Raw genomic sequence first — 15,731 nt, 5'->3', positions numbered from 1 at the left:
ACAACTAATTTTAGTAGAGTTAAATTTAAATAGCCACAAATGGCTAGTGCAACCACATTGAACAGTGCAGCTCTAAAGCACCTGAGTAACGTGACTACTTTTTGAGACAGGATTTTTACAAGCCAGAGAGGCACTCGATAAATATTTGCTAGCAACCTGTCCTTGATAACCTCCATCTGCTCTCCCTTCTAGTTCTTGAAAATAAAAACAAAACTAAAAAAGGCAATAATAATAAAGCCCAAGTGACTTTAACACCAGTCTCCCTTGAATGAAACTAGTAATTTTTAGTATATGGGAGTGGCAATAGTCAAAGACCAAAAATAAACGAAAGCCAGCCAAACAAAGAATTAGAAATAAGCATTCTAGAAGTTATTTATGTTTAATGCTTAAAAGTCTGAATGCACAAACAATCTACCATTATAGAAGTACTGGTGGTCAATACGATGCATTAGAACTATGTACAATGCACAGTTTAGTATCAAAATCTTTCTACACTGTAGAGTTTTACGAAACTGTTAATGACATCAAACACTAAGCACTTAAGACACCGTTTTTTTTTTTCTGCTACCACATTAGGAACTGACGTCAATGGACAGTCCATTTCAACTTGCAGCATCCATCCATTTCTAGTATGAAATTAAGTAATTTGCTACTTATACAATAAAGTTTATCTACACAGTTCTCTTGATTTTGATCCATAGCAGCAAAGGCACTGTACATCAGCAGATCCACAGACTTAGAAGATTTTTAAAGCATTCAAACAAAAAAAATAATAAAAAAAAGGAGTCACATATCATAGTTGAACAGCAACAACAACAACATAAAAGGTAACACAATGTTTCTGGCACAATGGCACAGCCTGGGTCCATTTCGGGGACATCCAACTAAGACAGGGAAAGAACCGGAGGTAAAGAAAGCAAGTCCTCATCCAAGGTGAGAGTCCATTCTTTCTGGTTTTCAGAGGGAGGTCCTTGCAAATCTCCTCTGCTGTCCTTATTTTGTAAAAGGCTTGACTTGCACAGCAGGAGGACTCCTCCCCTGAATCTGTGCAGTTCCCAAAGAACATGCCAAAAAATAGCCCATAATTTCTCGTAATGACAAAACTGCCCAAAGGTATACATCTCCCTTTGCAAAGAAACGTGGCAAAAATATCCAGAAGGGATTAAGTTCTCTCTTTAGGCCAAATTTAATTTGTTCATCTGTCTATAATACAATAAAAAAAGGAATTAAAAACTTATTACAAAGACACTTGTCAACAAGTCAAAAAAGAAAAAAAAGAAAAAGTCCAATTACTTTTATCAAATAGAATCTAAAGCTATAGATATATTGGTTAAAGTTGTCCAAATAGACTCAAATGAATACAACGTGGCCTGTCATGTTCTAATTGTTCAAATTTCCAAACATTTAAAATAACTAGAAAATAGAAACAAAGAAAATCTAACAACACAGCAACATATTGCTTCCATATGTAATTATACATTTCACATCTCTATACAGTCCTTAGTCTACATTTAGTGACATTTTTCATCAATTATTTTAAACCTTCCTTTCCCCTCCTTTGCAAAAAAAGGGGGGGAGGGGTATCAAATACAACGCATCTTCATTATCAATGCAGGAGCAGACAGCTTTATTAAGTCAAAGTTAGAAAGCCTTCTTTAAACAAAATAAATATATTACAGATATAATACATAATTAAAGATTCCGTCACTGTTAAGTATGGTTATTCCATGTTCTTCCAAGTAGAGAGCTGAAGATTTGGTATCACAGGTTCTTAATGAGTATTCACAATTCAATAGCAAGGAGGAAGTGGGGGTGAGAGACGGGGTTAAACTCCACAACTGCAATGAGTATTTGAAATCCTTGGTTTTAGATGCAGGGGGAAGAGGATGATAGAACAAAGTGCTACAAGGAGAAGGGGTCCAGTCTGCATGAAGATTTGTCCTTAATAAATAACTTCATAAACCGTGGCCTTCTTATCCCCAGAGCCAGTGACAATGTATTTGTCATCCACAGAGATGTCACAGCTAAGCACCGATGAGGATTCTTTGGACTAGGAAAGAAACAAACACAAATGTTAACTATTGAAAGAAAAACCCATGAGGCGGGGCTGGAAGACACAGAGCAAAGACAAGGGTGAACGTGTCCCGTTGTCCAAACAGAAGCAGCCAGCCAGGCAAGACAGTCCCGGCACTCGCTTAACACGGGGGCGGCCCAGAACACTGCCAGGGGCCCCTCACGGCGCTGGGCCACGGGCTCCTGCGCCCGGGACATCAGGTGGCAGGCAAGCCGGCTAGACAAGCACCTGTGCTCTCAAGAAGCAAGGCCTGGTTTCTAATCCTCTTCTCCGGACAGGGAAGAGCAGAGTGTTCTTAGCATGAACCGTCCTCCACCTCAGTCACATGGCTGGGATGGAGGTCGAGCTGCAGATCACCAGACACGTCACTTCACCTGGGCGAGCCTCCCACCTTATGAACAGGTAAAGACCTCTACCTGCCTGCCACCTCAGCAAGTTGCCTCCAAGTTCAAGTGGAAAATGGCATGGAAAACACTACATTTTTTGAAATTGGGCATGTAAAACTAGTTCTAATAGAAAGCCAAATTTTCTCCTGTGTGAAAAAAGGATGCAATCTCCAAGTGGGGAGGAGTTTGACAGTTAGAGAAATGTTCCATACTTAAGAGTCCTGGATACCATGTTCAACTACACCAACTACAAGGGGTTCAATGTCCACTTTGAACTGAACTGTACTCAACAAACTAACGCCGCGGGATTTTAACCAGAACTCTGAACATTTAAAAAATTAATGCCTGACATGCAGATGCTAACCTCCTACCAGTGTTTCTCAAACTTTTTTGACTATAACCTGTAATTAATCCATTTTACCTCATAACCCAGTATACACATAAGATACAACACTTAAACTTACTATAAAAGATCCACTCTAAGATTTTGTATTTCTTTTTTTTTTTTTTAGTCCTGGTTGGAACCACCAGAAAGGTTGTGACCCATAATACCAAGAATATATGTTGTATTCAATTATAAACTTCACGACAGCAAGAATCAACTATTTTTGTCCTATTGATTATCTTGCACAGTATTTTCACTCAATATATGTGTTTTTGGATTTAACTGCATTGATCTACTCTATGATGACAAAATACTACTCAGTCAAGAAAACTGCAAATCTGTTGTTATTCCTTAAAACACACACACACACACACACACACACACACACACACACCAAACACACCTAAAAAAATAATATCCGAAGTGTAGGTTAAAAAAGAGGAGTGTTCTTTAACCACATACCAGCCAGAGAGCACAGAGACTGTGTGTGTGCGCATGTTGATCACATCTACCATTTGGTCCTCCTACAAGTAATCTGACGCACTATACGAAGTGTCACTGAGTCAATAAGAATAAACATTTCTGAAATTAATCAAGGTTTGCTAAACTTTTCCATAACACTTCTTAGGAAAGAAAAATCAAAGAAATAACAATACTAATAAAGAGTATTTAGGCAAAACGCTCAAACTTTTTAAATAGAAGCATTTTAAAGATGTAACACACACACACAAATCACAGAGGACGTAAAAACTCTAGTGTATAAACGGGACTGAGGCACGGAGAGCTGGTTAATGCAATGGGCAGTGTCTTGGCCCTGGGCTCGAAAAGGGGACCACCCCCCAGCTCTACGGCATGTGGCTGTGACGTTAGCCTCTCTGAGGCAAGGTATTCTCTCTTGCCCTACCTCCTCGGACACCTAGGAGCCTTAATAACCTGACAATGCACACAGAGAGTTTGGGTAAACCGCCGCCATGCAGGGAGCATGCAGTAAGTGGGAGCTGAACAAGGTAAGTGTTACCTGGAATATACTGGCCCCATAAGGTGTTCTCCAGGCATTCAGGAGGTTGTCCTTCCCAGTGCTTACAAACCATTTGCCTACAGAAAGAGAGTGTGGAAAAAGGTTTTGTCCGTGGTACTCTGTCAGACCCCAGAGATTGCTTTACAGAGCACCAAACTGTTCACAGAAGACTGTTCTAATTTGCAACAAGAGTTTCTTTTCGCTGGAAACATAAAGCTCCCTGTCCTAGATTTAGTGAGTCATTTATCCTTACAACAAGGGTGAGTGGACTGGCACACGGCATTAGCGACGCAGGGACGTATGTACTCTCCAAGAGGGACACGCTCCTAAACCACAGGAGCAGCGCGCAGACGCACCCGCGGGAGGGCAGACGGAGCGAATCTCACGGACAGGAAATGGACGGGGGCGACGGCTTACCGCAATGGGCAAACTTGAGTGACAGGACGCAGCTCTCGTGGAGATGCAGCTGGTATTTGTCCGGCTTGGTGACGTGTAGCACTTCCACGTTACTGTTCTCCATCCCCACGGCCAGCCACTCTCCGGTGGGGCAGTAGCCCAGAGAAAAGATCTACGATTAAAACAGCTCAGAGTGAGGGTGCCTACAGAAGACACGCTGCCTCTCCCTGGGAGGTACTACTTCTTCTGGGATACTACTGAAATTGTGAGGGAAGTCCGGATGATTTGAACTGTACAAGAAGAAATCACAGCCAAATGGGTGATGCCAAAGTAACGCGATACATCTGCACAGTATCATTTAACTAATCACTTAGGTAAAATTCAAAGAATACAGAGTAATGGTCTTTGAAGGAAAAACCTGCTAAAAGCTTATGGTAATTTTTTTAATCCTTTAATACATATTACTGTGTTTTGACAGAAAACAATACAACGTCCAGTTATCTAACCTAGAGTCAAAAGTGAGTTTGTCACATGGTAACGTCTGTCATACGTGTCACAAACCCGTGTCTTCCGAAGTGTCCCGGGCCCAAGCCCGTACCTGGGAGGTAAAGTCGTGCTGCTGCAGCTGCCGCCCCTCGCGCAGGTCCCAGGACCTGACCGTGTTGTCCAGGCCGCCCGTCCAGAGCTTGGTGCCGTCGTTCGAAATGTCAATACAGCTGGCCCCGTCTGTGTGGCCCTGGAATTGCCTGGAAATGTCAAAATGGAGGGCAAACCTTTGAAAAGTTAGTTTTTATGTGAACTCAATTCCGAGTTCGTCGGTTAGCCACTGTGGAAAACAGTGTGGAGTTCTTCAAACAATTAAAAGTTGAATTACCATATGATCCAGTGAGTCCATGACCGATATTCACCCGAAGAAAACGAATACACTAATTCGAAAAGATGTATGCTCCCCTATGTTTATAGCAGCATTATGTACAATAGCCAAGACATGGAAGCAGCCCAAGTGTTCATCAATAGATGGGTAAAGAAGATGTGGTATACATATACAATGGAATATTATTCAGCCATAAAAAAGAATGAGTCCTTGTTTGCAACAACATGGAGGGATACAGAGTATATGCTAATCGAAATAAGTCAAAGAAAGATAAATGCCATATGATTTCACTCATCTGTAGGAATTTAAGAAACAAAACAAACGAAGAAAAAAAGAGACAGACAGACAAAGAGACTCATACAGAGAACAAGCTGATGGTTACCAGAGGGGAGGTGGGTGGGGGGATGGGTGAAACAGATGAAGGGGATTAAGAGTACATGTATCGTGATGAGCACTGAGTCATGCACAGAACTGTTTAATCATTCATTATCTTATACACTTGAAACTAATAACACTGAATGTTAATTATACTTCAATAAAAAAAAATTTAGAACTCCTCAGGGATCAGTTCCATTGCAGGCCTTATTTATAGATTTCACTTGGGTTTATTGTTTTCTAATTATTCAAATAACAGAGGATACACGTAGAGAGATTCAGCTTTAACTGAGATGTTGAACTTCCTCCACTTTTTATTTTTGAACACTTAGGAAGTACTCTGACTCTCATACCAAAAAACGACTGATATAACCAATGGAAAAAAAAAATCTCCAACTGAAATAAACAAAAGAAAACACACAGCGATATGTATATGAACTAATCAAAAATACATCTAAGACCTATTTTATCACTGTAATACAAAGGAAAGGATTTAAAAGGCTGTAAGGCACGTTATATTCTCCCTTCTACAAAAGCTATGGGGCTGCGCACGGGAGCAGCAGAGCGGATTTCGCCAGTGCACAACAACGCAAACGTAGCAGGCCGTGCAAGACAACGAACAGGCCACGCTCTCACGTAAGGCACATGGAAAGAAACTCAGTGTGGCTCAGCTGCCCCAGGAGCTGGAAGAATGTACAAAAGACACTGGGAAAAGAAGAGATTAGAAGCAGTTCCTTGTAAGAGCGTTACCCAAGATGAAACAAATGACGACTACTTTGTTTTTGGAATCATACATAGAGCTCAGTCCTGCAAAATATCTGACAGATGGTCAGCAGAGGCCTCTTCTCACATACTCCCCTTGACTTGCGGCTAGATTTGATTACAACCTTCTCACACCCTTCAGCAGATCACCCCTCTTGCTTCCTGCTCTCTCAGGTGCTGACATCGGGAGACTCGTTTCAGGGCATTACCTATCAACACCGATCCCATACAATTTCACTTCTAACCAGACATCTCAGGGCATTGACCCATCCTTAATGGTGGGATTACAGATAATCTAGACCATTTCAGAGTAAAGCACAACGCCTGGGCCCGTGGCAGGGGTTCAGTGACGATCTGCTGAAGGAAGACACGTGTGGGACGCATGTGGCACGGAAGACAGTGCCCTGTGCTATGAATCTTCTCGGTGAGTGTCTATCGACAGTGACGGTTGGTTAGCAAGCACAGATGGCAAATTACAGACGTCTAACGAGCTCATGAGGTCATGAGAACACGATGTGCATGAATTATGTAAAAATGACCTCATTTTTTTGAAAAACCTAAATTGATGATGCTTAGGATAATGTCCAAAAAAAGCAAAGAAAGAAAACAACCCCTCATTTGCTAAGTTCAGAAGTGCAGAAAGTAAGATTTTACGTTAGTAATTTGTTTCTAGCACCTTTAAAAGGAGCCTGTCCCTAACACTTCTTAGTAGGAGAATTCTATTTCACCGTTTTAGACACACACAGCTCTTTGGCACAGAGCGGTAAAATCGGCTCCCCCGCGTGCCCTGGGCAGGGATCTTGCTGACCCACCTCACCAGCGTCTGGTTGTGCAGGTCCCAGACGGCGATGTTACCGTCACTGCAGCACGAGAAGCAGACCTTGGAGTCGGGGCTGATGGCCAGGGCGTAGCACGCGGGGGCCGAGGATGTCAGCTCTGCCTTGATGCGCGGGGTCGGAGCCGCCAGGTCCCAGATGGACAGAGTACTGGCCTCCCCTCCCACGATGAGGGTGCGACCGTCAGGGAGCAATCGGCAGGAACGGATGTAGTTATCCCTGTTCTGTAGAGACAAAAACCATCAAGAGATCACTCATGAGGAAAGGAAAACAGCATTAACGTGAGAGCAGAAATCCATAAAAGTATTGTGTTCCCTCCTTATTTTAATGAGCCATTTTTACTTATGACAATGATAAAGTGTATTAATGCTAGAAAATTACATGAAATTAGGGAAGTACTTAAACTTGATCTACAAATTTAGTGCTGAGATATTTAATCTTAATTAGCATGAAAATGCAAAGATCTAGACCCAACTCCCACCACCACCACCACATCACCCGGCTGCCTGACTCATTTGTGCGCGCGCACACACACACACACACGCACGCGCACGCACCAACGCAGGAGCACGCGCAGTCCCGGGCAGCGGCGGCTGATCAAGCAGCATCAACTGGAGGCAAAACTTGGTCAAGGAGTGTTAAGGGACGGGGCGGGGGGAAAGGCCCTCCCAGCTTGTGAGGATCCGGGCAAGTTGGGTACATCAAGTATGTGAAACTGACCTAACATCGTGCAGCAGTGAAAATTCCACTGCTGGTCTAAGGAAGAACGTCCACCTGAATGTTCTGTAAGTGACGGAAGGACAAATGCCCAAGACACAGCCAAGGGGATAGTCTAGTGTCTGCCCGCGAAGTGTGACGTTACTCTGGTCTCACCATGTGACAGACTGAGTCAGGCGCACTCTCACAGAAACCCTCCCGGGCCTTTACTTGTCTTATCAGACAGGAAAACAGGTAGCGAGCCCGGGCCCACGCACTGGGCATGGCTCAGGAAAGCTGCACTGGGGCACGTGCATCAAGAACGGGGTAAGTCTGCCTGAGGAACTAAAGACATGCCTCCTCATCAGCGCTCTAAGTCTCCACGTGAAGGGCCACAAACCACCGAAGACAACTGCCCACTTGGGATCAATTCCACATGTTGCTTGTCCGACCAAGTCTCTCACTATCCCATCCCATTTTCTGAATGAAGGTGTAAGCCTTGTTCCTCCATGTTCGCTCACCAGACAGTCGAGCTGAGAGACGGGGCTCTTGTTGCCGGGGTGGCTGATGTCCCAGACCTTGACGCAGCCCTTCCCGCCCGTGTACACGTGTCTCGTGGGGTTGCTGATGGTCACGGCGCACACCACCTCCCCGTGGTTCAGGGTGTTGATCTGGCGCGCGTGCCGGGGGATTCCAGGTCCGATGAGGGCGTCGGGGGGGAAAGGGACAGGCTGCATCTGACCGTCTGCAGTAACGTGGAAGGAGTATGCTCTAAGGTAGTGGGGAGGAGAAAAAATAGGAAGAGGGGAAGGTGAAAAATGTTAGTTAACTGATCAGTGTAAGGAAATGAAAAAGAAAACATTTTCAGTGCTACTTATGATTTGCAAATAAGTCAAATTTACCTGGTACAGTAGAAAGAACATAATTTTCAGAGTCACAGAGCAAGATCTACGATCAAGTGTCAGGTTGACTCTTCACTAACCCCTGTGTGACGTAAGTAGTTACTGAGCCTCTCTGAACCCCAGTTCTCATCTTTAAAAGGGAGAGAATGCTACCTCTATTTCACAGAGAATTACATAAGATATCCAAAGTCTAGTATAGTACCTACTCCTTCAGGGCACTCTGCAAACTTGCTCTGTTTTCTACTTTGGAAGACTCAGAAGCCTGTGATGAGATTTCCACCTGTATATGAATTCACCCCAATCAAGTGATTTACTAATGGAGATCAATTTTAAGTCAAAATGATCAAGCTTTAAGGAGTTAAGAGTCTCTAGGCCTACATGGTAAAACGACAGCTGTGACCCCCGCACACACACCAGAATAAGTCCTATCAGACTTGACAATCACTAATTCAAGAAATTCCCAATGAAATTAGGACCTGTAAAGGCATCCTGTGGGATTACCCCAAAGGCCCACCTGTGAGTGCCTATCATCGGCTCCAACTTCAGTTCATCTCCAGGGAAAGCTCTACACTTATGAAAACATTTGGTTCTAAAATGCAACTTCAGTTCAAACATCTCCCTCAAGAGATCTCTATTCTCAGGGCGCTGAAGTCAGGAAGGGCACATCAGTGAGACTATGTGATGCAGGGGTTGGGGGGAGGGAGCCGGGCCTGTCTTCTATCATGGGCAATAGCCCATTTCGGAAATTATGTCATTCTGCTTTGGCATGAAGCTTTGGAATGTGCTCTGTTTATAGGAAGAAGTTTACGAAACACATACCAAGGGAAAGCATCTGTGGGTACACAAAGGGTTGGAGCTTGGACCTATCAGGGAAGTTTTAAAATCAAAACCGTTTATGGTTCCTTAATGCAAAAAGCTGCAGGCTAGCCACATTCATCAAAATTCAGCCCATTACTGAGGGGCCCTCATCACCCCGACTGTCCCCAGGAGGGGTGACGCAAGTATGTGGCTGGGGAAGATGTGGTGGCAGGCAGTGGAGGGCTTTTTCTTTCTCCATCAACAACAGAGAGAGGCATGGACCCGGCCTGCAGCAGAAACGCAGTATGCCGGATGGCTGAGGGGGAAGGAGGTGGAAGCTGGGGAGACAAGAGGCAGAAGACATTTCCTCGGTCCAATCAGTAGGACTTGGAGACACACTGGACATGTGACTGGGGGAGAGGCGCGGAGGAGGGCTCTAAGGCTCAGGACCCGAGTGACTCAGGTGGACCACGACACGTTAGTGAAGTGAGGGGGACACGCGACCGCAAGGTACGCATGTGAGGAGCTAAATGGTCTGGTTTTCTTCAATTTGAGGGCAGTCGGGAATCCCAACAACTCAACAGGAAGCCGAGTGCTGTGATTCAGGTGAGAGGGTAGGTTAGAATGACAATGTGTGCTTATCGACTAAGAAGTGACAGTGGAAGCTAAGGGAGCAGGAACAATAATGCTGTAGCAGATTATGCAGTGAGCAGACTAGACGCAGGATCTAGGGGACCGCTAACATCTAAGGAACCTCCAGCAAGAGCAGTCAGACACGGACAATCGAGAGAGACGATGAAGTGCAGGGATGGGGGAAGACAGTCAATCGCTTGACAACTTATTAAGAGATTCAACCATTCAACACGTAGTTCTTGGGTACCCCCGTGTGCCAAGCACCGTACTAGCATGACTGGGGTTACAACAGAAAGAAAAAACCCATATCCCTGGTTCTCCTGAGGTTACAGCCTGTGGGAGTAGGCAGCAGGTGGGTAGAGGGGTGGACTCACTAGTGAGACATTCACATAAATAAATATAAAAATGTCAGACGGTCAATGCGATGAACAGCGGACATGCCTGGTACTGTGGGATTTGACAGAGTGAGGCAATGGGGCTTCGATATACAGACGAAGATGGTGTGAAGGGGAGGGGTATGGCAAATATGAAGGCCAGAGTGAGACAGAATGCTTAGTATCCATTTAGTCAGAAACTATTTATTAAATGCCTAATATGAACCAGGTACTATTAGGTGCTGGGGAATCAGGGGCGAACAAAGCAAAGTCCCTATCCTCCAGGGCCAACATCTAGAAGGGAAAGCAGATTCCATATATAAGCAGAAAAGTAAGTAACCTCAGATCCCCATCAGATGCCGAGACACACACACACACACACACACACGGTACACAGGTCTAGGCACCATATGAGCGGAGCCAAGGAGAAAGGATGCAGGCCCTGCACACATCGAGGGGGGATGTGGAATGTGCCAGGTAGAGGAACAAAGCAGAGTCCCTAGAACAGAACCAAGAGAGAACGGAAATGCACACTCAGTGGAGAGCGGCAGCCTGGAGACAGACGGAGGGCAGCAGGAAAAAGGGCCTGGCGGCCTGAGAGGAGGAATGCGGATACCATCCTGGGTGGAATGGGAAGTCACTGGGACTTCTGGGCAGGGAGGGACAGGATTTGGTTAATGTTTTCTAAGTGTCATTCTAGCTGCTGGGTGAAGAATGGGTTCTAGGTGGCAGAACAGGAAAAGGACCACTGGACAGGAGGTCTGTGCAGTAATCGAGGGGAGAAGCCAGGGGCTGGGCCTGGGAGACAGTGAGACAGCTGAAACAGATGTGCAATTTAAAAGCTCACTCTGGCTGGGTGGAAGGAGAGAAGGAGAGAAGGCTGCGCTGGACGGGACATCAGGGTTCTGGAAGTGACACAGTGAAGGGCGGGGATGAGACTTTCCTCGTGAGCCTGTGAAGAGGTAACTGAAGGCAAGAAGGACAGCTACAGTCGACGTGGTCCAAGCCCCAAGACGAGGTTACTGGGGGCTGACCTTGTGAACACCAGAGTCACCCGGAATGATGGCAGGCTCTGAGGGAAGGCAGACCCTAAGCCAAGTGTCAAGGCTTTAATAAGCGGGAAATCCCCCAACAAGGTTTGTAAGGATGGGTAGAATCCAATGACACAAGCCTGAAAGGGCAGAGTTTTCACAAAAATATTGAGGAGTTCAGTTCTAGAAAAGACTGGTGGCGGTGGGGAGGGGATGATACAGCCTTTATCACCCCATCATTGGCCCTGAGGATTTCAGGATATGAAACAAATGAAGGGGCGCCCCCTCAGAGAGCTGCAGGTGGAGGGGTCCCCATGGGAGAAAGCCAGGTGTCAACAGGCAAGGAGGGGAAAGCAGCAGCACCCGCAGAGAAAGGCTGAGACTCTGAGGGATGACGATGGAGGAAAAGGCTAATTGATTTAGCAATTAAAGAGGTCATGAGGACTAAATCTTAAAGGAAGGGAGAGGAAGGTTATTCCAAGTTTAGATGGTGTTATACATTCTTAATGATAATTTACTTGAAAAGCCATCCCTCCTCTCCTCTCTAGTATCACTAAGTGGTTTTTAAAGAGCATTGAGAATTTAAATAGTTAAGAAACCAGACACACGATTTCTTTCGAGGTTTTTGGTATGGACATTCTTCAACTCAACCACAACCACTCTGTGAGCACCTACTGTGTTCCTGGAACTCCCTTTAACAAGAACGTCAAAAGCCTACTTGCATTAAGGCTATAACGTGGTCCTCTGTTTGCTATTGGTACATGTAAGATACTCAGGACTGGAAAAAATAAAACTCTAGTAGATTATCAGATTTCAACTAACTTTGATGTGTAGTTGGCAAGGTGTACTGGAATGTGTAACGAAAGCCAACCTTTCTAGAAATCAGAAACCCAGGCTTGAAGAACTGTTCTTTTTCTACCGGATTAAATGTATCAGTAAGGCCTCTTAGCCACACGCCTGGATACAGACATCATGCTAAGAATACAAAATGAGGTACGGCACTGGCCTTGCCCCCGAGTGGCTTCTAATCTAGCAAGTGTGATGAGAAAAGCACAGAAGTGGCCACGGTACCAGGTGGAAGATGAAAAGTATAAGTTCTGTGGTGGTTCAAAAAGAAAAGACAAAGCTTACGTTTCAATAGTGACATGGTACTAGAGATGGGTTTTGCAGAATGGAGGGAATCTCACCGAAGAGGGAGGAAGACGGAAAAACAATTCCGGGGGGGGGGGGGGGTGCAGAAACAGCAGAGAGCAAGGGCTCTAAAAGGATGGGGTACAATAATGGAAATTTCTGGACTGGTTTTGATCCAAGGATTCATTTACTCAATAACGACCCTGTGGTTAAGTGGTTAGAGGGGCTGGCCTGAGCACAGTCTGATCAAATGTATCAGGAATATATACATTTATACTACCCCCCACACACACACAGATTGCTATCTATCTGCTAGAAAAGGGAGGGCTGTAGAAAGGGAGGGCCTACAATGCCAGCCTGAGAACTCCACAGAATTCACTAAAGGGTTTTTGGAGGGAGAATAGGTAGGACACTATTGGGGCAACTGACAGAATACATTTGATCGCAAAGAATACAATGGGTAGGAGGAGAAAGAGACAATTATTCCAATAATCGAGACGCAAGGTAATGGGGGACCTGAACTAGGCTAGGTCAAGGAAGACACTAAAAATTCTGCAGGACTTAACGAATGAGATGTGAGGAAGGAGCCAATAATTATTGAGTTTCTGAGCTTAGGAAACAAGGACGAAAATACCAATAGTCCTGATGGGCAATGTGGGAGAAGACCTAGTCTGGGGAAGAAGCATCACGATATGATGACTCTGAAGTGCAAGTAATACACACTCCAGATATCTGAGATGTCCAGCAAATAACTACTATTGTAGGGCTGGAGGGAGAGGGTCAGGGAACCAGAGAATACAGTGACGTGCACTCTTCCGAAACACACACACACACACACACACACGCACAAGCATGTGTGCGCGCAGGAGGTGAAAGCACTGAGAGCTCTCTAAGAAGGTGGTAAAGAGAACAGAAACAGCTAGGACTCTGTGACAGAACTACACTTCACACAATCAAGGCATCTGCAAATCGCTCTTTTTAAAACATGTGCACTGAAGATGCTATTTTATCTGAATCATCATCTTTCGATGAAAACTCAGCATATTTAAAGAAGGTCCTTGGCCTTCCCACCCCGACCTCATTTACCCGCTCTAAAAGGCCCAGTTCTGTAATACTGCACTCATCTTTCTCATACTTCGCAACACTTTCTCCAAAGTTTTCAATGTCTGACGAGATGGGACTAGACCCTGAATTCACAATAAAAGGTCTGGCCATTGTACTTTATAAAGTATGCTAGAAAATCAGGTTCTAAGTAGCATATGAACCCACTAGTAGGTCAGCCAAGCAACAAATAATTGTTAAGGGCTTGCTGTGTGTCAAGCATTGTTCCTATTTTGAAAAATCCTGCTTTATAAAAACAAACAGAACAGGGAGAAATTTCGGAATTGTGAGCAGCCCCAAACCAACAAACCTGAGCTCTTCTGTCACGGCTGCATCCATATGCCATGTCCCATAATATAATTAGTACTATGGTTTTAATTGGATAGTTTTACACTATTTATAGATGTCTCATTAAAGTAACAGGTGAGAGAAAAAGTCCATTTTGGGCTTATGTTGAAATTAAACTATGCTGTCATTCCAATTACAAATTGAGTGGAACTCTTGCTAATTCACCAGAATAGACAAGAAGCCCCAGTGTGAATTATTAAATAAACGCTACTTTATTCATTAGTTGGTTGACATGCATTTAATTATAACTTTTGATAACATCTAGCAATTCATTCTGTAAAAATAATTAGGACAGAGATACACAGCTGTTTTAAATCTTTCTGGAGAAAGGCAGTTTACTTTGTGTATGTGGTAGGGGAAGCCTTTAGGTGATTTTGTTTTATGTTCTAGCACAAAAAAAATAGTTGTTTCTGTCGGAACACGCACAAGATGAAGTTTCACAATTCTGTATCTTAAGATCTGAAGAGCCACCTAACTGTTATAATCATTTCTGAAAAACCTGTAATAAAAATATATTATCCCTATATGCATAAATGAATGTGAATTTACATCTCTTGACGCCCTCTTGTATAAGACACACCAATGACAGGAACGTTGGAGACTAATTTACTCAATCTAATTTTCTTGGGTCCTTTCTGCCCACTACAGAAATGCAGTTCAGTTCAGTTGCGTAAGCAGCTGAAAGCCTGATAATGAATGCCCTGGGGCAAAGCTAAGCTGGAAATGACGCTGCGGTTACTTAAAGAGCCCCATACACCAAACACGGGACTAAACATGTAACATCTTATCTCACCCTTACGCCCTGCTTGTCAGGGAGGTTCCATCCCTGGTTTACAGATGAGCCAACTGAAGCTCACAAAGTTAAGAAACTGTCTTCTAGTTGTCAATTGGCAGAGTAAAAACTCAAATTTTGATCTGTCACACTCCGGAACTCACTGTCGACCACACCATGCTCTCTCTGGGATTCCTAATGTCATCTGCCAACTGCATGAGATGTGGCTCTATCACTCCCGGAACGAAAATTTGCAACCATCCTCAAACTCATCAACCTTCCCCAAAGGATCGCAACAAGTCTATAATGCTAAGAATCAAGACTAGGGGTAGGAAGAGAGTCCAGCTCAAGGCTCAGAAGTGCCTCCTGAATCAGACCAGCTCTAACTCGACAGTGGTTCAGTTGGCCCAAAGCTAAACCAAGACTGTCATTCTTCTTTATAGGCACCTAACACCCCTTCACCTCTCTTCACCCCTTGTGGCCCCCGAGCAGTAGCTGAGATGAGAAGCACCAGCTCTACCGCTCTAGTGCTTATACCAGAGCTCTGGTGCAACAGCTAGTTAACCAAGTGGTAACTAGGCAGTACCCGAACATGGGATAATACCTTTTCCCTAAGGAAAGCTCTCCATCCCCACAGGTTCGTATGGAACTCATAGGTATTTGAGTTATTTGATTAATCCTATGACCTTGTTATTTAGTCACTGCCTGAAAGAGACCAAACTTTCACCTTCAAATACATCAGAGTTCTTGGTCAACAAGACTTATAAGTCAGTCAACAACTATTTGCAGAACACACACAAGTACACAGAATTTTATGGTAATGGGTATTTATACCTTCA

At 44.4% G+C, this 15,731-nt stretch overlaps 1 protein-coding gene across 10 annotated transcripts in view; it reads right to left on the bottom strand.

Annotated features, from left to right (window-relative positions):
* Positions 1-360: 360 nt before the first annotated feature.
* Positions 361-15,731, bottom strand: part of LOC118538037 (transducin-like enhancer protein 4) — a 141,926-nt gene continuing 126,555 nt past the window's right edge. For all 10 annotated transcript variants that reach the window (XM_036095832.2, XM_036095833.2, XM_036095841.2 and 7 more), the window contains 6 exons: positions 8,324-8,573; positions 7,083-7,330; positions 4,858-5,005; positions 4,281-4,431; positions 3,864-3,940; positions 361-2,050 (listed from right to left, as the gene is read on the bottom strand). In XM_036095832.2, the coding sequence (XP_035951725.1) occupies positions 1,943-2,050; positions 3,864-3,940; positions 4,281-4,431; positions 4,858-5,005; positions 7,083-7,330; positions 8,324-8,573 (982 nt within the window). In that variant the 3' untranslated portion in view covers positions 361-1,942. The remainder of the gene's footprint in view (positions 2,051-3,863; positions 3,941-4,280; positions 4,432-4,857; positions 5,006-7,082; positions 7,331-8,323; positions 8,574-15,731) is intronic.

The sequence above is a fragment of the Halichoerus grypus genome, chromosome 14 (assembly GCF_964656455.1).
Source record: "Halichoerus grypus chromosome 14, mHalGry1.hap1.1, whole genome shotgun sequence".
Classification (NCBI taxonomy): domain Eukaryota; kingdom Metazoa; phylum Chordata; class Mammalia; order Carnivora; family Phocidae; genus Halichoerus; species Halichoerus grypus.
This window is presented reverse-complemented; position numbering and strand designations above follow the sequence as displayed.